The sequence below is a fragment of the Chrysochloris asiatica genome, unplaced genomic scaffold (genome assembly GCF_000296735.1).
Source record: "Chrysochloris asiatica unplaced genomic scaffold, ChrAsi1.0 scaffold00242, whole genome shotgun sequence".
Classification (NCBI taxonomy): Eukaryota; Metazoa; Chordata; class Mammalia; order Afrosoricida; family Chrysochloridae; genus Chrysochloris; species Chrysochloris asiatica.
In genome coordinates, this window is record NW_006408760.1 from 1,330,879 (window position 1) to 1,355,735 (window position 24,857).

The following is a 24,857-nucleotide window of genomic DNA, read 5'->3' on the forward strand; positions in this document are numbered from 1 at the left end:
GAAAGTGCCGTCGAGTTGGTTCCAGCATATAGACACCCTGTATAGGGTTTCCAAGAAGCAGCTGATGGGTTTGAACTCCAGATCTTGTGGTATGCAGTCCAGTGCTGATCCTACAGCATCACACCACGAGTCCAGAGAGCACAAATTTCTTGAAAGAACAAAACTTTTCTAAAGCAATTAAACAATACTACAGAAAAGCTGGACAAAAAATTTGCAGGTAGTCCATACAAAAGAAATCCAAATGATTTGTAAAATGATGAAATATTCAGCCTCCCACAGAATTAAAGAAATGTAAATTAAAATAAGACCCCATTTTCAACCAGCACCACTACCAGCCATAAAAAAACTGCTAAAACTTTATATTGGTACCAGTTAGCACAAGAAAGTATGCTCAAAGTCATTAGCCGTTTGGGAAATACAAATCAAATCCATAATGAGATGCTACTTCACCCCCACTTTGTTATTGTTTATAGATAAGTCATTGAAGCCCAGAAAGGTTAAATGACTTGTCCAAAGTCATTTGCCATTTAGGAACCTGGGGAGCGCAAGTAATTTGTAATTGGCTGCTAACCCCAGGTTGATGGTTCTGTAAAGACTACAGCCAAGAAACCCTCTGGAAGCAGTTCTACTCTGTAACATCTGAGGTCACCATCAGTCAGGGGCTGACTCGATGGAATGGCAGCTAACAACTTTTGCCATTGGGAATCCTAGTCTAAAGCCCATTAGTCTTTATGTTCTCATCCACTCTACACGGCTTCCAGGAAGTTCATGTGACCATTCTAACATGAAATCACACAAACTACTTTGCACCTGGCACAGATGTCCTATTGTGACTTCAGAAATATACAGTGTGATTTATTGAGGACATACTTGTTCTCGATACTTCAAGGTCTTATTTCTCAAAAAGCTGACACTCATGACCTGGCCCAAATGAAGTTCCTCCTCTTTTACTGTCAGTCACATTTCATAACCTTTGAGGGAAAGTTAACTACCAACTCCCCGAGTACGGGGAGAGTCTGGACTTGGAGACAAGTAGACTGAGGTTCAAATCCTGTTGTGTGAGCTGGACTGAGCGATTCATCTTTCTGAGCTTTAGCAGATAGTGAATGGTGAATAATGGCATTTTTGATGAGCATTGAATGAATTACTTATTATATGTAATATGCTGGGCACATAAACGTTCATTTCTTTCCTTCCTCATAAGAACTAAGGGGCCTTTAGAACCGGGCTCTGTGGGGTCATGGTCTCCAATCAACAAAATTTGTTTGAATTGGATTTCTCTAGGATGAATTTCTTCATCACTTCCCTGAACAAAGTTCATCAGGTCCCATGCACTTATATGCAACATGTCTCATCTTTATGACCCTGGTACATTTTTCTAACAGTCCTACTGTAAACCATAAGATTGGTGGTTCAAACCTACCAGCCACTCCTTGGAAACGCTATACATGATTGCTATGAGTTAGAACAGACTTGATGACACTTAACAACAACATAGGCTAAAAGGAGTCCTAGTTGTATATGGGTTTATGTGGTGAGCCACTCACTGCAAGGTTAGCAGTTCAAATCCACCAACTGCTATGCGGGAGAACGATGAAACTTTCTACTCCCTTAAAGAATTACAGCCTCAGAAGCCCTATGCAAGGTCACTATGGGTGGGAAGTGACTCAACAGCACACACCACCACCAACATAGTGCTAAAACTGTTATATAGGGATGTCCCTTGGGAACAGGAACAGGAAGTCCTGTGAGGTCTGACAGCTATGGGTTCAAGGCTGGTCTCACAGGCTTCGCAGGCCATGTGGGGAGGACCCCCAGTGAGGAGCAGAACTGCTCTTCCAGGACGGTCAAGGAGAGAGGATGGCATAGGAGGTTGTGGGGTGGAAAATGGTTCTGCAAAGTTGTCAGCAGTGAGGTAAAAGGTGGCAGTGATTTGTCAACTTAAGACTCCGGAAGAGGCCACCTCAAGACGTTACAAAGCAAAAAAAATTTAAAGTCACTTTTTAAGTTGGACCAATTGTCCAACCCCATGGTGTCTCACACTCTTCTAAAGTTCCAGTTTCTGGCACTGCAGGATAATGTGCTGCACTGCAAAGTCAGTTTGAGCCACAAGGTCAGTGGTTCAAACCCACCAGCTGCTCTTCAGAAACTCTATACAGGGTCCCTATGAGTCAAAACCAACTGGATGGCACTTAACAACATATCACCACAAAAGTGACCTACCACCAAATAGGAGCCTAGTGTAGCATTATATGATAAGCTCTAGGCTGCTAACCACAAGGTCAGTGGTTCAAGCTGCTCCTTGGAAACCCTACACAGGGTCACTATGAGTGGAACTGACTAACTCAATGGCATGAACAGTAACCATAGAATAATCAAAGGCAATTGTTAGGTGCCTTCCCGTTGGTTCCAATTCATTTCAACCAACAGAATGAAACACTGCCCTGTCCTGCACCATCCTCACACTTTTGTTCAGTTTGAGTCCATTGTTGCTGCTATTATATCAGTCCAGCCCATTGGGGGTCTCCCTATTTTTACTCCCCCTCCACTTTATTAATCATGATGTCCTTCTCCAGGGACTGGTCCTTCCTGACAACATGATCAAAGAACAAGTAAGAGACAAAGCCATCCTCATTTCTAAGCAATATTCTGGCTGTGCTTTTTTTTTTTTAATGTTTTATTGTGAGTTATGTGATAGTTTACATGGGAGAACATCAGCTTTACATTCATCCTATCGTACATCGTTTCATTGCCATGGTTACAATCCCCTCCATAGGGTATACCTTGCAAGCCTGCACCCCAGTCATCAGCACATAGCCCCTCTCCCTCTCTGGGTCTAAAGTCTCCAGCTGTTCCATCTCTCCACATCATCATCTCTGCCTCCACCTCTGGCTGTTCTTTTTTGAAGAAAGATTTATTTGCTTTCTGGCAGTCCACGGTACTCAACATTCTTCACCAACACCATAATTCAAATGTATCAGTTCTTTTACTGTTTTCCTTATTCATTGTCCAACTTTCACATGCATATGAGGCAAATGTAAATACCATGGCTTGGATCAAGCACACCTTAGTTCTAAAAATGACATCTTTGTTCTTAAATCCTTTAAAGAGGTCCAGAGGTAATTAACTGGCAGAAATTATTTAATTAGTATTCATCCAATGTGTTCCAAGACAAGAAAGAGTCTCTGGGTGGTACAAAAGGTTAAGTGCTCGTGGAGGGAGAGGGGATGTGTGCCATGGAGGGGGAGGGAGAACAGGCTTGCAGGGTGTGCCCTTTGAATGACTGTATATTCCTGAGTGTTTTGGTGCACATCCAAAAAAAACAAAACAATACAGAGGGAATAGAAGCAAATACTGTTGAATGATGAAGCATGCAGGGGATTGTAATCATTACAATGAAACGAATATGATAGGATGACTGCAAAACTGATGTTCCCCCATGTAAACTATCACTCAATTCACAATAAAAACTTTAAAAAAAAAAAAAAAAAAAAGGTTAAGTGCTTGGCTACTAACTAAACGGCAGTTCAAATCCATGCATAGGCTCATGGAAAGAGAGTCCTGGCAATCTACTTCCCCAAAACAGCCACTGAAAATCCTATGGAACACAGTTAAACTCTTGACACACACGAGGCCATCATAAGCCAAAAGTCACTTGATGCAACTGGCTGTTTTTTGTTTGGTTTCAAGACAAAGAACTATGTCAGGGATACCAGGATCCATCCAGCTCTCTTGATCAGCCTTTCCGTCCCAGTTCTCTACAAATCCATTTTTAAACTGCTCTCTCACACCCACTTGCCCCAAATCTCAGCTCCAATTGCCTTTTCCTCCCAATTTTTAGTGCTCAAGCGGCCTTGTCCTTCAGTCCCAGCTCTCTCAGTGATTTGTCTGTACTGCCAAGCAAGGTAGTAAGAACGATAAGGAAAATAAAAGAGTTAGGGAATGCTGGTGGGAGGCTGGAAGGGGCTGTAACTTTGGATATGGTGATGAGGGGTTCTTCTACCATGGGGTGACATTTGAGCAGATACCCTGCAGGAAGAGAGGGAGTGAGCCCCGGGACTATCGGGAAAAAGCAGTCAACGAGCAGGGCCATTTTTTGCTTAGTATTTTCTTCCTATAGGTGTGCAACTGGGACCTCGAAAGAGAAAGGAAAAGAAAAGAGCTTACGCAAAAATGGAAGAAACCATTAGCAGTGTCAGACTTTTACCTTTAGCATTTACACACCACCCAGTACCGACTCAGGACCCGGCATCTGACGGGGCTCCGAATTGCCCACCTGAGGTATCAGACCTTAATCAAGCTGGTTCGGAATCACACTAAGCACAGGTTTCGGATTCTTCCACTAGGGTCAGATATCCAGCACTACGGAAGAGGACCCCAACCCCAGCTGTGGCCACGCCCCGACAGATACTGCCTCCATTTCCGATTCCAAGTCCCGCGACACTCTAAGCTCGTACGAGAGGAAGGCTAGATCTATCCCCGCCCCACCCCTTGGGCCCCGCCCCCAGTTCGTTCCGTCCAATAAGAGCGACCCGCTCCCTTCGGCAATGATTCCGCCCTTGCCATTAACTACAGTTAATTAAAAAACTGAACGTAAACGATTGGCCTGAATTGGAGACTTTTTAAAAATCGAGTTCCTAATTGGTTGTGGCGTACGGCAGGCTGCCCGCACTGTGGGACGACCCGGAAGTAATTTCCGCAGCACTTAACCGCGTGAGTTCGCCTTCGGGAAGCCTGCTGTAGGTTTCATTGCCACTGCAATGACTAAAATAAAGTCAGATCCCGATGGGTCCGAGGCTCCGGTGGAGGCGTCCGGCGGAGAGCGCACTTACCATGAGCTGTTGGTTAACCTGAACCCCATCGCGCAGCCCCTGGCCTCCCGCCGCCTCACGCGAAAGCTTTACAAGTGCATTAAGAAAGGTGCGGCGGACGCCGGGGCGCGGGAGGCGTGGTGGGCGGAAGCCTCCGACTGACTCTTCTGTCTTTGCAGCGGTGAAACAGAAGCAGATTCGGCGCGGCGTGAAGGAGGTTCAGAAGTTTATTAACAAAGGTGAAAAAGGGTAAGACTCCTCCTCCCCACCGGGTTTCGTATTTCTAAACGGAAAATGGTGTGGCTGTGGATTAGGCACTGGGTTGCTAACCGAAAAGTCGGCAGTTCAAACCCACCACCAGCTGCTTCCCGGGAGAAAGATGAGAATTTCTCCCTCCTGTAAAGATTTACAGCCTGGAAACCCTGAATAGGAAGCTATCAGTTCGATAGCATAAGGTTTGGTTTTGGTTTAAGCCCCACAAGATCGGCGGCTCAAACCCACCAGCCACTCCTGGAAAACCCTATACAGGGTCGCTATGAGTAGGAACCTACTCGACGGCACTTAATAACGTAAAAGTCAGATGGATTGATTCCTTCATGTGAGATGATAACAAAGCAGTAGGTTAACACTTAGTACGGATACTTGTATGTCATTTACACGAGCTCAGAGGACGCTATGATCAGAATGAATTAGAGACTCACTAACAACCTGCAATACGACGAATTGCACTGGGCATATCTGCTGCACAGGAACTTTTTAAAGTGTTGAAGAGCAGAGATGTCAGCTTGAGGACTAGGATGCGCCTGACCCAGGCCATTGTGTTTTCAATAGCCTCATATGGATGCGAAAGCTGGACAGTGAATAAGGAGGATCGTAGAAGAATTGATGCCTTTGAGTTGTGGTGTTGGAGGAGAATACTGAAAGTGCCATGGACTGCCAAAAGAACCAACAGATCTGTGTTGGAAGAAGTACAACCAGAGTGCTCCTTGGAGGCCAGGATGGCCAAACTTCATCTCTCATACTTAGGACATATTGTCAGAAGGAAACAGTCACTGGAGAAGGATACCATGCTGGGTAAGATGGAGGGTCAGAGAAAAAGAGGAAGACCCCCAACGAGATGGATCAGCCAGGTGGCATCATTGATGGACTCAAGTGTGGCAGCGGTAGTGAGGTTGGCCCAGGATCGAACATTGTTTCGTTCTGCTGTGCATGGGGTCGCTATGAGTCGGTTCCGACTCGATGGCACATGACAACAACAACAACCTGCAACATACAGATGATACAACCTTGCTTGCTGAAAATGAAGAGGACTTAAAATATTTATTGATGAAGATCAAAGAACACAGCCTTCAGTATGGATTGCATTTCAATGTAAAGAAAACAAAAATCTCACCGCTGGACCAGTAAACAACATTCTTAACAATGGAGAAAAGATTAAAGTTGTCAAGGACTTCATTCTTCTTGGAGCAACTATCAACACTCATAGAAGCAGCAGTCAAGAAATCAAAAGAAATCCTGCATTAGGCAAATCTGCTGCACAAGACCTTTTTAAAGTGTTGAAGAACTCAGCTTGAGGGCTAAGGTGCTCCTGACCAAGCCATGGTGTTTTCAATAACCTCATCTGCATGCGAAAGCTGGACAGTGGATAAGGAAGACTGTAGAAGAATTCAGTTTTTTGAGTTAAATGGTGTTGGAAAATACTGAAAGTGCCATGGGCTGCCAAAAGAACCAACAGATCTGTGTTGGAATAAGTGCAACCAGAGTGCTCGTTGGAGGCCAGGATGGCCAAACTTCATCTCTCATACTTAGGACATATTGTCAGAAGGGACCAGTCACTGGAGAACGATACTATGCTTGGTAAGATGGAGGGTCAGAGAAAAAGAGGAAGACACCCAGCAAAATGGATTGGCAATATGGTAGCATCAATGGACTCAAGCTTGGCAACAGTAGTGAGGTAGGCCCGGGATCGGGCAGTATTTCATTCTGTTGTGCATAGGGTTGTTTATGAGTCGCTACCGACTCAATGGCACCTAACAGTCACCCGCTTCCCCCTTCATTGTTGTTGTTGTTATTGTTAAGTGCCGTCAAGTCCATCCCAGCACATAGCAACCCTATATAGGGTTTCCAAGGAGCAGCTGATGAGCTTGAACCACCGACCTTGTAGTTCAGATGACTTTGATGTCTGATGCATTAGCCCATGGCACCCCGTTCACTGAGCACCTGTTTTTTGATGGTTTTGCCAAGCACCCTGCTTTAAAGGATACAGTGACATTGAATGAGAACATAATTACAAATTGTGATAACCATGAAGGAAATGCAGTGAGTGATTTCATACCCCTGCTTATTTTCTGGAGTTTATCCGAATTTGAAGTTTGGATATACATTTTTATTCCAGATACATCCCACAGAGGCCAAACCATAAGATTTGATAATAGCCCATCTCCCATCAATCTCCTTCCCCATTTTTATCCCCAGTTATCTGGCACACTAAGTACTCAAGAAATAAATAAGGTTGGGGAATTTGAGGTACAATTGGGAGTCTTAGTTTCATTTGAAGTGAGATCTAGTAATTAATGGAGGTATGAGGGGGTTGGAAGAGGTGGTTCAAGTCAGAAGAGGGGCCTGTACAAAGGCTGCAGGGCAGGAGGATAGTGGCCAGCAGAGGCCTTGCTGTCTTGGGCCTGTGAACCATGGTAAGCATCTTTAGGGGCCACTGAAGGATCAAAACCAGGGAGTTACCTGATTCTATTTCTACCTTAGCATTTTTCAATTGAAGAAAGGATTAAGAGAGGCAAGAAGGGGGTTGGGGGGAAAGAGGAGAGATTTTGATTAGGTTGGCAATGGAGGAGAAAATGAAAGTGGGTGGGTTTGAGAGAATTTAGGATATGGCTGTATTGACAAAACTTCTGGATCTTGGCTTACCCAGCCAAATGGTATAGTGATGTAGGGTCAGCACTGGACTGCTAACCTCAAGTTTAGTAGTTCAAACCTACCAGTTGCTCCTTGGCAAACCTAGAACTAACTAGATGGCACTTAACAACAACCAAATGGACAGCAGGCCTGGGGCCATTCACTGAGATAACCAACAGTAAGGGAGGGCCAGGTTGGTGTGGGAAGATCACAAATTTAGTTTTAGTTTTTTGAGATACACATCTTGGCCCACAGTACCCCTCAGCAGAACTAGCATACAGATGGGCTTTAGGGCTTAGAGCTTGAAAGATGGACCAGTCTAGAAAGGGCAGATTTGAGAGTTGTCAGCACATAGGCGGCAGTTTAAGTCATGGCTCTGGATGCTTCAGCCAGGGAGATCGGATTGAAAGAGAAAGAGCCAAGAACCAGGCTGTGAGAAACATCAACACTTAAAGAGGAGGTTCCTGCAAAGAGGCCAAGAATGCAACAGCAGCATTTTGAACAAAGGCTTGTTTCCTGTCACCCACTCCTGTCACAAACTCTCTGTGTGTCTTCAGGTTGCCTAGAACCCCAAGACAAATCTTGGGAAGCCTGGAGTTCACTGTCATATCCTTTGTGGTTCCTGTCACTTATGGGACAGAGCCCATGTTTTAGTCTTAGCACTAAAGGCCCTCAGTCAGGAGTGGCCCCTTTCAGTCTCTTCAGCCTTTTTTTCCATGCGAGGTGGCCAATAACCCCTATGGTAGATACATGGTCCCATTCTGCTTCTCAGCCTTAAATGTGTTCTTAATCCCTAGTGCCCTTGCTCCCCGGGGTTGCCTGATGACATTTATCTTTTAGCCTTCAGTTCAAGCACTGCCTCCTTAGCGGCAGCCTTTTTCTGAGTGTCCAAGGAGAGCAGAGCATTTACTTACTCCTTGTGGCCCCTACCACAGTTACCTCTCCCAGCACTATACCACTTGGTGCCATCATGCTGCCATGTCAGCTTCTACTGCTCAGGGGTTCTTAAACTTTCTTAGGGTCAGAGATACTGTTCAAATTGTGGTGAAAAAAAAAAAAAAAACCATCTCCTCAAATGTGCTCAGCCGAATGCAGTTTTGCACCCGTGTTAGAGGTCTACATTCCCACATTAATACATGGGTCTTGAGGACAGGACCATCTTATTTTTCTCTGTACTCCCAAGGCCTATCCACGAGGTAGCACTTAACGCTGAATTGAAGGAAAGAACAAGTTAGAGATAACCATGACTTTTTTCATTTCAGTATCATGGTTTTGGCAGGAGACACACTACCTGTTGAGGTATACTGCCACCTTCCAGTTATGTGTGAGGACCGGAACTTGCCCTATGTCTATATCCCCTCTAAAACGGTAAGGAGCACAAGACCCCGCTAATGTTGGTCAGTATTGGGGAGGAGGTCACCTCATGGGAAAGCACTTGAGCTCTGTAGTGCAGACAGGCCTGGGCCCATTCTTAGTACTATCACCTGTTGAGGCTACGATAAGTTACCTCTGTGCACTACTGCTGCCTTCTTGTCAAGCAGGATGGGATCCCTATTCTGAACTGCAAGAATGAAAATGGAAGGTATGCTTGAAGGTGCTTTGTAAATGGAAATGCTATCCATGTTAGCCCCATTAGCTGGGTGCTCAGGGCAGGTATTTAGGGAGCTACATACAGCTGTCCTTATCCTTCCATAGCAGGGCCAGGTCTGGAGTCATAGGGGTTAGGGGTCAGCTGGAGAACACAGGCCTTGCCTGTGTCACTGAGAGCCCAGTCACTGCCCAGGTGGGAATGTAGGCCAGTATTGCTATATTGTGGCTTGAAAATTTGCTGAGTTATTTAAACACAAAATTTGAAATGTTTTAAACATAGTATGAACTCAACAGAACCTGTGTGTGGACCAGATTGGGCCTTTCTCCATCAGTTTGTGACTCCTTATTTATAGGTTATGTGGCCAAACTCTTTCTCTGTAGGATCTGGGAGCAGCAGCCGGCTCCAAGCGCCCTACCTGTGTGATAATGGTCAAGCCCCATGAGGAGTACCAGGAAGCCTATGATGAGTGCTTTGAGGAGGTCCAAGCCCTGCCCCCACCACTGTGAAGGACTCAGCAGCAACCAGGCACCTGCTTTGGATACTATTGGGCAGGCAGTGGGCCAACCTGCTACCCACACTGCCAGCATCTCCTGGGTTGCCTGAGGCATGTATTCTTCCCAGGCAGCTCCAATAGCTATTTCACGAGGATAACGCCAGCATCTTCTCAACCAGCACTGTTTCCTGGTGTGCTTACATAAAGACAGTTCCAAGAATTTGATGTGGGGGAAGTAAATGCTAAAATGAAAATGTAAGTCTGTGGGTGTTGGCTTGTTGTTGTTTTGTTTTTGTTTTTTTTTTAAAGCAGCAGCTGCTGGTGGGGCCACAGAGTTGGTAGGCAGGAAAGGGCGGAAGTGGTTGTTCTCACTAGAGAACCCCTGAAGGATTCTAAAAGGGCTTAGTACTTGGCTCAGCTACCCAGGTCTGGGTACTTGGGCTTAAGCTGAGAATGAACTCTTCTGCTCCCCCACGGCTTGCAACTCCCACTTCCCAAGTGGGGAGCTGACAGCTGCAAGGCAAGGTGGTGGAGCACAGAGCCCACTTCACAGAAACCTGCAGCCCCTGTGTCAGAGATGACCTGTGTTCACCTTTCTTCTTCTGCCAGGAGTCTTCAGTGTCACTGTGAAACTTAAGGAAGCAGTTTACTTACCTAGACAGTAAACTTGAAATAGGGACATGAAGTTGAACACCAAACCCCAGACTATCAACTCTGTTGTTCAGGGTCATAGCCCCTGATAATCTGATCTCCCTTCATTCAGAAACTTTAGACTTAGGGTCTCTTTTTAATGTCAAAAACCCAAAGGTACTTGTTTTTATTGTCGAAGACCCAACGCTTTGTACTCATAGTGGTCTGCCCTGGAGTGAACTGGTGTGGGCTTGGGCATCAGATCTGGTTGTGCTCCAAGCTCTCTCCTCTGCAGGCTACAAACCTTCAAGTGCAAGTCATGTCATCTTCCTAAATCCTCATGCTGACAGACAATATGAAGGGATTAAGATCCCCATGTGTAAAAAGCACCTTGTTCTGGTCTAGCATCCTCCAGGTGTTTCCTCAAAACCTTCGACTTCTGCCTTGTTTACTTTCTGTCTGAGCACAGGCCAACCATACTCCTGTCACAGCTGCAGTGAGGCCTTGCTGGGGGACCTTATGAACCCCACGCACTGCCACTGAGTCAATTCTGAATCATGCAACCCTACAGGACAGATTGGAACTGCTCCTTAGAGTTTCTGAGATTCTAAATCTTTACAGGAGCAGACACCCCCATCTTTCTTCCTCAGAGCAGTGGGTAGGTTTGAAATGCTGACCCTGCATTAGCAGCCCAATGCTTATTCCCCAACACCACCAGGGCTCCTATCTTGTAGACAGTAGATTGAATCACTTGGCAATGAAGCTAAGGGCAGGCCAGGAGAGTTAAGGAGAAGGGTTGCAAATATATTTACTTGTAGGTAGAAAACAATGATGTTCAGTTCTCACTTGGACTATTTACAGTGGGAGAAGGATACATACAGTCATGGTGGTATACAGGGGGAGGGGTGGCCACCACTGGGTAACCATGGGCTCAGGCCACAGGAGACATGGCATTGGCATGGCAGTAAGGGTCTGGCTGAGGGCCAGCATGGAAAGCTGTTTGCTGATGGCCAAGTCCTTTGCTACTCTATCAGTAGCTAGTAGGTCAACAGCAGATATTAACAGGAAGGGATAGAGCAGGACAGTGGCTGGCACCTCCCTGTCTGCCTGCACCTGCAGAGGAGCCAGCTGTCAGTATAGGGTGGTCCACCTCCCTCCTTCCCTCCTCACTCCCTCCCCAAGGGACTTGCCCCACCCACTTCAGTTCGGTGCTCTGAAATGAACACAAACTACTGAAGCCAGCCACCCAACCAAGGCTCAAGTGTGAAAGGCCCTTCAACAGAGTTCTTTCCTGGCAGGAATCAAAAGATGATGCGTTTCCCATCTGCTGGGTTCTGCTCCATGGGACAATAGGGACACTTGAGCCTACAAAAGGAGAACCAAGGAGGCCTCGGGTCAACCAGTGCAGGACGGCCACCCCAGGTGCAGCCAACCATGGGGAACTTACTTTCCTCCATTAATGAGCTTGTTGAGTGCATCACGGGAGATCACATGACCGCAGATGAGCTTAATGGGAGGGTTCGAGTCTGACGTCTGCTGGCGGAGGATAGGGCAGGCAAACACGGAGTGGTACCAGCACTTCATGCCTAGCTCGATCTCAATCTGGGGAGGCCAGGCACAGGGTGAGCCCCACATCCTGCCTAGCTGGGTTCCCTAAGTCCCTTCTGCCCCCAGCCCTCACTGGGCCTCACCGGTAGCTCATCTTTGTGGCTCCAGACCCCAGTGCACTGCCGCTGCTCAATCACAGCTTTGATGTTCATCAGCACGGGCAAGGCCACACAGCCAGAGGCAAAGCTGAGGAACAAAGAATGGGCTGGGTGGGCTCAGTCCTTGGGAGACTTGTGACCCACAAGGATCCACATGCCCTGTCATCAGCAGGTGACTTGGGATTGCTTTGTAACATGACCTATGATCAAATCAGTCTTTGAAAATCTCTTCTATCACATACATAGTTTTGTATATTTAACTCTAGATTTGAGAACTCAAAGGGAAATCCATAGGCAGCTGTCTGCTCATTCCATTCACAAATCTTTGGTGTGACTGAAATCCAGCCTGCCTGTATGGGCCTATTTGTTGTCACCCAGAACCTTACTCACAGTAATATTGAGGGCACTTAGGAATGGTGTGTGTGTGGGGGGGGGGAGGTGCTACTGGCTGGAACATGCATATTAAATATCCTGTAATGTATAGGGCAGTCCTGCATAACATGGAACCATCCTATCTAAAGTGCCTGAGTGCATAACAAGTAAAAGAGAGTGGAGGCTCCTATTGGAATGGGGTGGGGTATTAGATTTCAAAGTCAGTCTGTGTGATGAATACCCACTGTAGTGGAGAATCTGCTCAGAGAGTAGGATTCCATTGCCTGTAAATTCCCTATGAGGCTTTAGGCAAGTTAGTCCTATATTGACCATGGTTTCCTCATCTGTAGAATGAGGCTAACTCCTCAGGTCACTGAAGCTGTGTAAGAGAGAATGTAAAAGGCCTCAAGCTACAGTTCTAAACGTTACCCAGGCACTCTCCTGTCTGCCTAAAGGAGAGTGGTCCTTTCCAAAGATGAGGTGGTGAGAATAGAGGTGTCCTGCAGGAGAGTCCTACGTAAAGAACGAGTGAGGCCTTAGAAAATGAGAACCTTGGCTACCACTGACCTCATGGGGACCTGAGGCTACCACTTTTCACTCTAGCTCCTTTGTAAACGGGTAATTCCAATCTCCAAAAATGACTTAAGAGCCTAAGTGGGTCTGTGGAGGCACTGAGCTCTATGCCTGGCACCCAGCAGGGTCTGCAGGGCACCCCTCTGCATGCTCCCATCTTTGCTGCCCCCACAGGATTGGGTCCTACCTCACACTGAGGGGGGACTCCACGGAAAGCCCCAGCAGGGAACAAGCATCCCGGGTGAAGGTCTCACAGATCTCGGCCCAGTGGCTGTTGTCCAGGAGGTGGCAGTAGGGTGACTTCTCTAAGCCCAGTCGTAGGTATACTAGGCTACCCATCATCACCTGGATCTCTATAATGCAACCAGGAAGGCAGTTTAGGGTGGGGCCCATCCCCTGACGGGTGGCAGGCCTGGGATTACGGTGCCCTCAGGCAGAACTGGTTTTCCAAAAAATCCAGGGGAGAGGTGGCATCCAGGGGCCTCTCCTTCACAGACAGGAAGGCAGCCTGGGCACCACTAGTGGCCTGCTCATTTGGGACAAGGATAGGCATTAACCAACAGGATCCCTCAACAAGCCCCTTCTTGTATCTCCCCTTCCTTCCGGGTGCTTCCAGGAGCAAATACTAGGCTGGCAGCCATGTCTTATTTTCACCAATGCTAGCTAATCTGCCTTTTAATAAGAGCAGACCTCAGGATCACTACTTTTCAGGAGGCAGCAGCACTAGCTAGCTAAAGAATTTAAGAACATTTGCTTGGTTTTTCAACTTAAACTGAAATGTAACATATGAGTAGAGCTATAACAGTGTGGGTGGTTACTCCTGGGGACAGACTCTCAAAAGTCAGGTTCAGGAAATCTCGTGTCAGACAAGAAGGTTGGGGAGGATGCCGCAGAAGTGCCAGAGCTGAGTCTATGGAAACGGGCAGGAACTTGCTAGGCACAGGGAGAGGCATGTGCTAAAGCAAAGTGGCAGGAGGGCCTGGCACATTGTGGGCAGCAGAAGTTTGGGGTGAGTGTGTGTATGTGGCAGGAGACTGGCCTGACAGTAAACTCAAAGGTGTGGTAGAAGCAGACAAGGAAGGAGCTTGAGTTCATCTTGCAATGAGGGGCCAAGGAGGTCTCCAGACGGAGAGGGCATCTACACAGACCTGTGGTGGATGTGGGGGTGGGACTGGCAACCCAACAAACCTGCCAGAGCTGGCAGCTTCAACCCCCACATCCACACTCCGTGCACGTACCACGCTGATGCAGCCGAGCAAAGGGCTGGAAGTGCCGGGCATAGCTGAGGGCCTCCAGCTGCTTCTCAGGACCACCTGCTAGGAGGCGGATGAAGTGCAGGCGGTGCAGCTTGAACTCCAGGGAACTGTTGAGCTCCAATAGGCGCTGCCTGTGGGAGACAGCCCATCTGGGAAGAAAGGGGTCAGGTTAGGCCTGGCAGCAGAGCGGGGACCTAAGTGGGCTTCTAGAACTATGTGAGGCCCCCGGAGGCATGTCAGGTTACATTTGGGTGAAATGAAGATCACCACAAGCCTGTCCCTTGGGAGTCAGGGCAGAAAGCGATTCTCTCTGGGAGATCAGCAGCTGGCCCACCCCAACAACCTCCTTACTCCAAGGCAGGGCCCAGGTCTTGTTCATGCAGAGCTTCCAGGATTCGATTCAACTCTAGAAAAGGCTGTTTGAAGTCCAAATCCACATTCAGTGTTGATTCCTACAAGGGTAGAGAGGCCCCACCACTGGAGGAGAATGTTTCCAGAATTCTGCACTTTGCATGTGATTAATCCTCATCCTCCACAACAGGTTGGAGAGAGCAAGATTAGTGTCAGGAGCCATTTGGGCCCTCTCATTTCCCTTTTCATTTTGCGGAGGCAGACTGCAGCTTGCTGCGTGTCCCTGAATGTGGCCCACAAAACTCACCCACCACCGTGGTGCTAGAGACAGGCCCAAACCCTGCAATGAGGAACACGAACATGGTGAAAAAATGATGCCCCTTCTGTTCTTTGCCAGTCCTGATCACATTAATTAATGTATATTCTCGTTGACACATTCATCAGTGTGTCCGTAACACCTGACAAGTGCTACTGTCCTTTATTAAGTACCCTTTTTAATTAAAAAGACAATACAGAAATATTTTAGTATCAGGCCTGAACTGGGGCCCTTGGCTGACAACTAACTCTAACTAGAAATTACTAATTTCATTATATAACAGACTTCATTATATAATAGAAGGGTTCCTTCTACTTATGACAAAAAAAGACTGATTTCCTTTCTAAAATAAATCTATTTAAAATAACAGACTATACTGATATTGCAAGGTCAGTTTGAACCACTAGGTCAGTGGTTCAAACCCACCAGCCACTCCTTAAGACCCAAACAGGGTCACTATGGGTCGGAACTGACTCGACGGTACTTACAAAAACAACAAGATCAATACTGAAAGGACTCCCAATCTATTGCCTGAAAACAACTTTTCAGCCTTGAAGTGAAACTATACCACAAAAGCATCTTTAAACAAAATATATTAGCTCATTTAATGAAGAATGTTCGTCTTAAGCAGTGTGTTCTTTTGAAGAGTTACCTATATGAGCTTAAATGGACAGCAATAACTCTAAAGCACAGACAAGAGCTTTGAGGAGCAGAAAAGAGTTTAAGTTAATGGTGGTGAAACAATAGGGATATAGATAGGGAGGATAGTGACACAAGTGACGAATGCAACCATTGTCAATAAATGTACATAAAAATTTGTTGGATGGGTTTTGTTTTGTTGTGTCTATTTTCCTCAAAAACATAAAAACAACAGGGATGTCATTGGTGGCAGCGGTGTTGAGTGATAGTGTTCTCACCTTCTATACAACACACCCAGGCTTGATCCCGGACACATGCACAGCCCCCACCTGCCTGTCACTGTTGGCTTGTGTGTAGCTGTGATGCTGAGCAACATCCAGCGGAGCTTTAAAACTAAGATGGACTTGCAAGAAATGCCTGTTGATCTTCTTAGGAAAATCAGCCAATGAGAATCCTATGGATCACAATGATTCAGTCTCATTGTGCATGGGGTCACCATGAGCAGGGGTCAACTGGGCAGTAACTGACAACAATAAGAATGATTTAGACACAATGATCATGTCAAGCAGCACAGGCGTTACCTGGCACAGCTCCTCGGCAACACTGAGCATGCCCTGCTGGTACAGGTGCTCCACAATGGCCATCTGCAGGATCTGCTGCTGCTTTTCCCTGGAGTCCCACACTGCATCGGAGACTACACCGCAAATCTCAGAGTCAAAGTTCTGACAAGGATGAAATACAGGGCCTTGTGACTGCCTGCCCGCCGAGCCCCTGGACTCACCAACTGCAGAGCAGCCTTCCACATACTTCCCAGACCCAGTTCTGGGGCTGCCCACATGCTCACCCTGTCTATGGCTTTGCCCACTCGGGAGACGCTGCTATGAATGTCCTTGTGGTCCGAAGCCAGTTTCTGCACGGTGTCTTTGATCTTCCGACAGCACTGGGACATCACCAAGGAGAGGGTAGCTGAGAGAGGCGTTCCCTGGAGGGCTGTGTAGAAATGCTGGCACTGAGTCAGGATGCAGAGGAGGCTGACTCGAGCACCTACTTCCACAGCAGGCCTTGTCTCTACTTCCTCTAACCACCAGCGTGGTGGCCGGGCAGGCAGCTGTAACTCAGGACTAGAATACCTAGGACAGATTCTATTTCTGGTCCTGCTTCTTTTGAACTGCATGGCTTAGGGCAACCCAGTTCTCTCTGAACCTTCATTTCATCATCTATAAAATAGGGGGCAATATTACTGGCCTTGTAGATTGTTGTGATGGTTGGGGTCCTAGGTGGTGCAGAAGGTTAAGCATGTAACTATTAACTAAAAGGTTGGTGGTTCAAAGCTACACAGAGGCACCTCAGAAGAAAGGTCTGGAACTCTGATTCCAAAAGCTCACAGCCATTGGAAACCGTATGGAGCAGTTCTACTCTGCACACATGGATTGCCATTAGTTGGAATCTACTCAATGGGCAACTGTTTGGTTTGTTTTTTTGGTCTATAGCTTTAATGAGGGCAGTTCAGTGGTGAGATTATCACTTTCCATGTATCTCATGAGTAGCCACCACTTGTTTATCAATGAATGTTGCTGTGACGCTGCACAGGCTCTAGTGGAGCTTCCAAACTATGACAGACTAGAAAGGCCTGGCATTCGACCATCCTGTGGCTCACATGATATAATACTGTTGTGTATACAGGTGTTACGAGTTGGGAGCTGACTCAACAGCAGCTAACATAAACATGGGTTAAATACTCCTGGTATTTTAGCTCACTGAACCCTCAGCACCATGCCATGCAGTGGATACTCCTAGTATCCCAGAGTTCTACAGTTGAGGATTCTCAATTGGCCCAGAACACATAGCAGTGACATATCTAAAGCCTGGGCTTCTCATCACCATGCTAGGCTGATCCAGATTATCTTAGGTCAGATAACACATGAAAGGCTCTGAATCATAAACCATTGTCTACACATCAATATCTCCTATTAACTAAAGGACACAAGACAGGCCTGGGGCCTGCCAGGGAAGCTCAGGGACATTTCTGACTCAGGATGCTGAGTGTACAGTGGTTTGTACCCCCATGGCCAAGCTAGAGCACATGGGGCCTGGAAGAGAGGAGGGAAGCAGGGCACCATCCCTTCTTCCGGTCCAGCACTATGCCTCTTTCAGTGTCAGCGCCTGGGTGAAGGGAAGGGCACAAGACCCAAGAGGGTCAGTGAGCATTGAGCTCTGAGACTGGAAGCCATGAAGAAAATGCTCTTTCTGTCCAGCTGCTACACAGACAAAAATCTCTGAGTGGAGCCTCGCAAAAGTGAGACGAGCAAAGATGCCGGGTACCATGTGAGCACCTGGAGACGGGAGGTCTGGACACGTGATCCACTGTCACTGAATCCATTTCCCTTTGTTTAAGCCAGCCTGAGTTGGGCTTCTGTCACCTGTAACTGAATGAGTTCTGACAGGAGACGTTGGTCAGGCCACCACCCACTCAAGGGAGGCAGGGCAGAAATCCAATGATAACTCCATTTCCAGCAGCAGCACTGCCCTGCATAACCCCAGCTTCTACTCACTCCTCACCATCTGCTACACTGCCAGGTTAGAGGGGTACAATGTGCACATTCCCTGGTCACATCCCCGTCTAATCTCAGGAAACCAAAGCCTTTGAATCTAGAATGTCCCAAATCCCCTTCTCAAGAGGACCCCACTGACTATTATTAGTTCAGCAATTCCATATCTAACCTAGTCTCCCAGTAAACACACTTCAGTCAAAACATAGTATCTTTTAAACCAAGGGCACAGAGAGCTGCACATGAACGTGTCTGACCAGCAAGGAAAAAATGTTTTTAACTCATGCAGCTAACAAATGCTATCAATAAACAGCAAGGAAACCTGGGCATTTATTGTAACACGGCACAGCCATACAATGGAATGTCGGGCAGCCATGAGCAAGAATGAGGCAGAACTCTATGTGCTGATGTAGAACATTGTCAAAGACACTGTTTAGGCGAAAGAAAAACCATCAAGGTGAAGGAAAGTATGTATTTTATGCTATGCTTTGTGGTTTGTTTGGTTTTTTTTTTTAGAAAAAATCTTGTGATCATACAGGATCAAATTGATAACAGCAATTCAAAACACTACATAGAAAACTTTGGTGGCAGAGAGCTTAGGTTACTGGGGAAGGAACAACTCAGAAAAGGGGGGTGAGAATGTTGCATAACTTGAAGAATGTAAGCATTATAACTAAATTTACAAAGAAATTGTTGAATTGGCATATATTCTGCTGTGTATATTCTCAGCAATTAAAAAACCCAACTGCCATCAAGTCAGTGCTGACTCATAGTGATCCTATATGACAGGGCAGAACTTCTCCCCTGAGTTTCTGAGGCTTAAATCACTATGTGTTCATACAGATGTTATCTGTGAAGACACCTGAGAAACTAGGGACAAGGGTAGCTTTTAGGGCCAGACACTTAGGAACTGGGAGTCAGCGGTGAAAAGGACATTCACTTTTCACTATTTCTTTTTTGAACGTATAAGTTTTTCTATGTACATATATTCTTCAAAAATAAGTATTATACAATATACAACCGGAGGAGGTTGATAGAGGAAAGATGGGGGTGGCAGGAGGCACAGGGAGGAATGCAGCGGTTAAAGTGAATGCTGTTAACTGTTGGGGCATGGAGGGGATTGCAACCATGTAAAGAAGCAAAGTATATGAACTGCTGAGTGTAAAATTGATGATCTGCTCTATAAACCTTCAATTCACAATAAAAAGTTTTAAAAAAATTATAAAATACAACTAGTAGATTTGCTTTTTCTCAGTGGTATTGGGCATAATTCACAAGCTCATCAGCTGTTCCGTGGAAACCCTATACAAGGTCGCTATGGGTTGGAACCAACTTGAGGGCACTAAACATCACATAGCATGTACTGCATAGAAATAGAACAAATGAGAAAATATACTGATGATATTGGTAGTCAGGTTTCATACTGCTTTGAAGGGAGATATAACTGGAATGGGGGAAAGTCTAGGAAGAATCAATTGATACTGGATTGGAATTGGAGGTATCAGTATGAACTCATAGTTTGAAATAGATTAAATGTTTAAATAGGTAGATAAACAGATAAGATAAAAATAAGGAAGTTTTTCTACTAAAAGAACCTAGCAACGATGACATCCAATAGCAACCCAGATCTTGGTTTCCAAATACCATCCCCCACTCTAAAGGAACCAGGGTTCCTTGGAGAAAGGAACATCTTACTGTACCAGAAGTAGAGAAGTGGTTTTTTTGTTTGTTTGTTTTCAAACGCTGGGAGGGCATAGGAAATAATAAACTGGAAAACCATATCTCCATGTGCAAAGGAATGAAGCTGGCCCTTTACCTCATACCGTATACAAAAATTAACTCAAAATAGATCAACGGCATAAATATAAGAGCTAAAACTCTTAGGAGTAACAGAGCGTCAGCGTTCTCCTGCAGAGTGGCTTGTGGGTTTGAATTGCCAACTTTGTGGTTAGCAGTCCAGTACTTATCCTACAGCACCACCAGGGCTTCTCACACCTACTAGAATGGCTATCATAAAAAAAGATAAACAATAACAAGTGTTGACAAGAATATGAAGAATTGGAACCCTCACACATTGCTGGTGGGAATCCAAAATGGTGCAGACTCTTTAGAAACAGGTTGGCAGTTCCTAAGAAAGCTAAACATAAAATTGCTATTTTTATTGTTAAGTGCTATTGAGTCGGTTCCGACACTCATAGCAACCCCATATAAGGTTGCCAAGGCTGTAAATCTTGTGGGAGCAGAAAGCCTCATCTTTCTCCTATGGAATAGCTGTTGGGTTCGAACCATCCAATGCTTATCCTACACTCCTACAGAATTACTGTATGATCTAACATTTCTATTCCTAAGCATACACCCAAGAGAAAGGAAAATTAATGTTCATCCAGGAGCATAAACACGTATGCTCACAGCAGCACCATTCACAATAGCCAGATGGTGGCAACAACAGAAGATGTCCACCAACAGAAGAATGGATAAATAAAATGTGGTACATCCAGATGAGTACAATGGAATCTTATCTGGTCATACAACAAGGCTGAACTTTGAAAACATTCTGCTAAGTAAAAGAAACCAGACACAAAAGGTCACATATTGTATGATTCCATGTATATGAACTACCCAGAATAGGCAAATCTGAAACAGACAGAAAGTAGATTAGTGGTAGCTAGGGGGTTGCAGGGGGAAGGAGGAATGGAAAGTGATTGCTAATGGATACACGGTTTCTTTTTGGGATGATGAAAATGTTCTGAAATTAGATGGTTGCATAATTCTGTAACTATATTAAAAAGCAATGACTGTACACTTTAATAAGGGTGAATTTCATCTCAATTAACAACAACAAAAAATAATATAGGAACCAGGCTGAAGGAGTGCCCTTTGGTCAAATCTGGCACAATTTACACCAAAATAAATAACCCAGTGAGTAAAATAAGAATCTTCAAGTCGGAATTGATAATCAAGCAATAAATAAGGGTGAATGGAGAGTTCTTCCTTACAGTAGAATGCCACCTAAACAATGTGCAAGGAAAGATTAAGCAGGGAAAAATCACCATGTTGAAACCAGTATAGTAATATTTGATTTAGAAATGAATCATCATGGGTGTTAAAATTAGTGGGTTGAAGTTTGATGACAAGTAAGATATTTATATCGTCTCAAAGTATCTTCCCACAAATTACTTATTAATAACAAAGAAAAAATAATAATTTATGGTAGAGGAACCAAGCATACATCATCTTAACCAATGACCAAAGTTAGCATCGCTGATAATAGAACAAGTCAACAGTATGTGCTTCTTAATATGAAGAACTGAGATGAACATATCACTTCAAAAGTACTCCAGCCCACCCGAAAATACATAAAACCTGCATCTAATCATGAGGAAGCATCGGACAAATCTAAGTGGAGAGTTGTTTTGCAAAATAATTGACTTTATGTTTCAAAATGTCACTGTCATGGAAGGAAAAGGTGGGCAGAGGAATTGGCCTAAATTAAAAACCTAAAGAGAAACAAAAAACTAAATGCAGTGCATGATCCAGGACTGGAAAGTAAAAGTAAATTACTTTATGAAATGTATTGGGAGAATAGTAAAAAATGAAATACGAACTGTATTCATTAGATAATATCCTATCAATGGTTTATGCCTTGATTTCAGTAACTATACTGTAGTTTTATAAAAGAATGCCCTTAACCTTAGAAAATACACACTGAAAGGAGCAAAGGGACACAAAGTCGGCAACTTGCTTTCACACAGCTAAACAACAATGACAGTATACAAGAGGATGATAAAGCAAATTCTGCCAAACAGTCACAGTTGGTGAATCTGGATGTGTATACGGGTGGATGAGGATACATTTGAGTTCTTTACACTATTTGTCATTGAAAGATGAGACTCTCCTGTAAAGATGTTTAGTCTCGTAAACCTAGGGTCTTATAGGGTCACTATGAGTCAAGATGACAGCGGGTTTTTGGGTTTTTTTGGTTGTTATTCTTGGGACTTTTCTGTAACATTGTAGTTATTTTACAATGTTTAAAAAATGGCTTTAAGAAGTAAAATGAACAATAAAATTGAAAGGAAAATAATCTCAGGTAAGTTCCCAATTTTAGGTGGCTTTTGAAGTGGCTCAGAGACTTCTATTACTCCCTTTTGAGGAGGCCCACAGATCAATGTGGAGTCCTGGTGTGGTGCTGCGGTTTAATGTGCTGACTGCAAGGTCCACTTGAACCATAAGGCCAGCAGTTTAAGCTCACCAGCCACTCCTTGGAAACCCTATACAGCATTGCTATGAGTTGGGACCGACTCAAAGGCACTTAACAACAACAACAACAATAGGGATCCATGTGGAGTCCTGGTGTGGTATTGAAGAAATAAGCACTGAACTGCTAAACGTAGATTGTTGGTTTGAACCCATCTGCTGCTCCTCAGAAGCCTTATACAGGTTCGCTAAGAGTTGGAACCAACTTGACAGCACTTACCAGCTTTGTATCATTGTATCATGTCTTAATCATTATCCTGCCAGAACCTAGTCACCAAGTGGCTCTTGAGAGGGTGGACACCCACCTGCGCTGGCCAGTTCAGCCCTCAGCTGGCCCACGTAGTGCAGCAGCTCCTCCAGGCTCTGCTCACAGTGCTGCCCGTAGGTGAGGAACTTCTGTAGGACCTTGTCCAGTTCTCTCTCCACGCATGCACACTGCTCCATGGTGGCCTTTGCCTAGAAGGCAGGGGTCAGCTGTGTCAGGCTCCACGGACAACCTTCAGATACTGGTGAGGGTTGGTTTTCTTCCCCAGCCCTCTACCTATGGGACTTGAAATGAGATCAGATGAAGTCAGATGTTCCTTTAAAACATTCAAATCTAGCCAGCTGTCAAACCTCAAGAATATAAACGATCCCCAAAAGAACCCTGTGTCCAAGGGTGACCACTGAGATTTTCTCAGTCTCACCTGAACCCAGATTCTCTTCCCATTCCTATCAGTACCGTCAGTCTTGAACTTGTCATCTCCACCTGCAGCCATTGTCTCCCTAACAGACAGGAGCACTGGCCAGGAAATGACCTCCAGGGTCTTTATGCCTCTCTCCTTATGTTGTTGTTGTTGTCAGGTGCCATCGAGTCAGAACCTCATGCACAGCAGAACAAAACAATGTCCGATCCTGGGCCAACCTCACTACCGCCGCCACACTTGACGCCATCCATGATGCCACCTGGCCAATCCATCTCGTTGGGGATCTTCCTCTTTTTCTCTGACCCTCCATCTTACCCAGCATGACATCCTTCTCCAGCGACTGTTCCCTCCGGACAATATGTCCAAAGTATAAGAGACGAAGTTTAGCCATCTTGGCCTCTAAGGTGCACTCTGGCTGCACTTCTTCCAAAACAGATCTACTGGTTCTTTTGGCAGCCCATGGCACTTTTAGTATTCTCCTCCAACACCACAATTCAAAGCATCAATTCTTCTACGATCTTCCTTATTCACTGTCCAGCTTTCACATCCATATGAGGTTACTGAAAATACCATGGCTTGAGTCAGGCGCACCTTAGTCCTCAAGCTAACATCTTTGCTCTTCAACACTTTAAAAAGTTCCTGTGCAACAGATTTGCCCAATGCAATACGTCGTCTGATCTCTTGACTGCTGCTTCCTTATAGCTGATGGCAATCATGCTGCCCAGGAAATATGCTTTCTTCCCTGACCCTTGAACGAATATTTTATGATTGACTGTGTGCCATTATTAATAAAAATATAACAGGGATTTATATGTCTAAAACAATATTATAATTATTATTGTTATTGCTATTATCAATGGCCAACTTCGTCTCTCATACTTTGGACATATTGTCAGGAGGGACCAGTCGCTGGAGAAGGATATCATGTTTGGTAAGGTGGAGGGTCAGAGAAAAGGAGGAAGACCCCCAACAAGATGGATTGGCCAAGTGGCACCATCGATGGACTCAAGCGTGACAACAGTAGTGAGGTTGGCCCAGGATAGGGCAGTGTTTCGTTCCGCTGTGCCTAAGGTCGCTATGGGTTGGTACCGACTTGATGGCACCTAACAACAACAATAACAGTTCTCGATTACTGTCTAGTCGATTCTTACTCCTGGCAAACCAGGTGTGCTGAGTAGAACTGCTCCACAACGTGTTCAAGACTGTGACCTTTTGGAAACATAGCACCAGGCCTGGTGGATATAAACCACCAACCTTTTGGCTACTAGTTAAGTACCTGATCATTTGTGCTACCTAGGAATTTCTAACTTTTAGTAGGTGCTTATTATGTGCTAGGCACTTCTCTAATAACTTTGCAAGTATTAATTAATTTACTTAATTCTCACAAAAATACTATGGGTGCCATTATTAAGCCCACTCTGTAATAAGAAATGAGACACAGAAAGATAAAAGAAGTTGCCTGAAGTCACACACTGGTAAGTGGAGGAGCTAAGAAATGACAGCAGGCATGATAAGCAGCATGGAACTGTCAGGACCCAATGACAGTCCCTATGTCACCAGAGACTAAAAGGGAGTGTACACCAAACCAAATCAACTCGAGTTGATTTTAACTCATAGTCACCCTATATTGTTGCTGTTAAATGCCATCGAGTCAGTTCTGACCCACAATGACCCCATATAGGGGTCAGTTCTGACCCACATGACCCTGTTTCCGAGGAAC

General features: G+C 45.3%; 2 protein-coding genes across 2 annotated transcripts; one reads left to right on the top strand and one right to left on the bottom strand.

The window, feature by feature from the left end:
- The first annotated feature begins 4,714 nt into the window (after positions 1–4,714).
- On the top strand, positions 4,715–9,818 carry NHP2 (NHP2 ribonucleoprotein). Its single transcript, XM_006873441.1, has 4 exons — positions 4,715–4,920; positions 4,991–5,060; positions 8,984–9,089; positions 9,693–9,818. Exons 1-4 carry the CDS (start codon positions 4,761–4,763, stop codon positions 9,816–9,818), a joined length of 462 nt encoding a protein of 153 aa, XP_006873503.1. The 5' UTR covers positions 4,715–4,760.
- A 1,918-nt stretch (positions 9,819–11,736) lies between these two features.
- On the bottom strand, positions 11,737–22,903 carry RMND5B (required for meiotic nuclear division 5 homolog B (S. cerevisiae)). The gene is made up of 9 exons (XM_006873442.1): positions 22,757–22,903; positions 16,493–16,638; positions 16,230–16,370; positions 14,694–14,794; positions 14,325–14,491; positions 13,274–13,439; positions 12,127–12,229; positions 11,883–12,037; positions 11,737–11,800 (listed from the first exon to the last, which is right to left on the bottom strand). The coding sequence occupies exons 1-9, from the start codon at positions 22,893–22,895 to the stop codon at positions 11,737–11,739; spliced, it is 1,182 nt and encodes a 393-aa protein (XP_006873504.1). The 5' UTR covers positions 22,896–22,903.
- Positions 22,904–24,857: the final 1,954 nt, after the last annotated feature.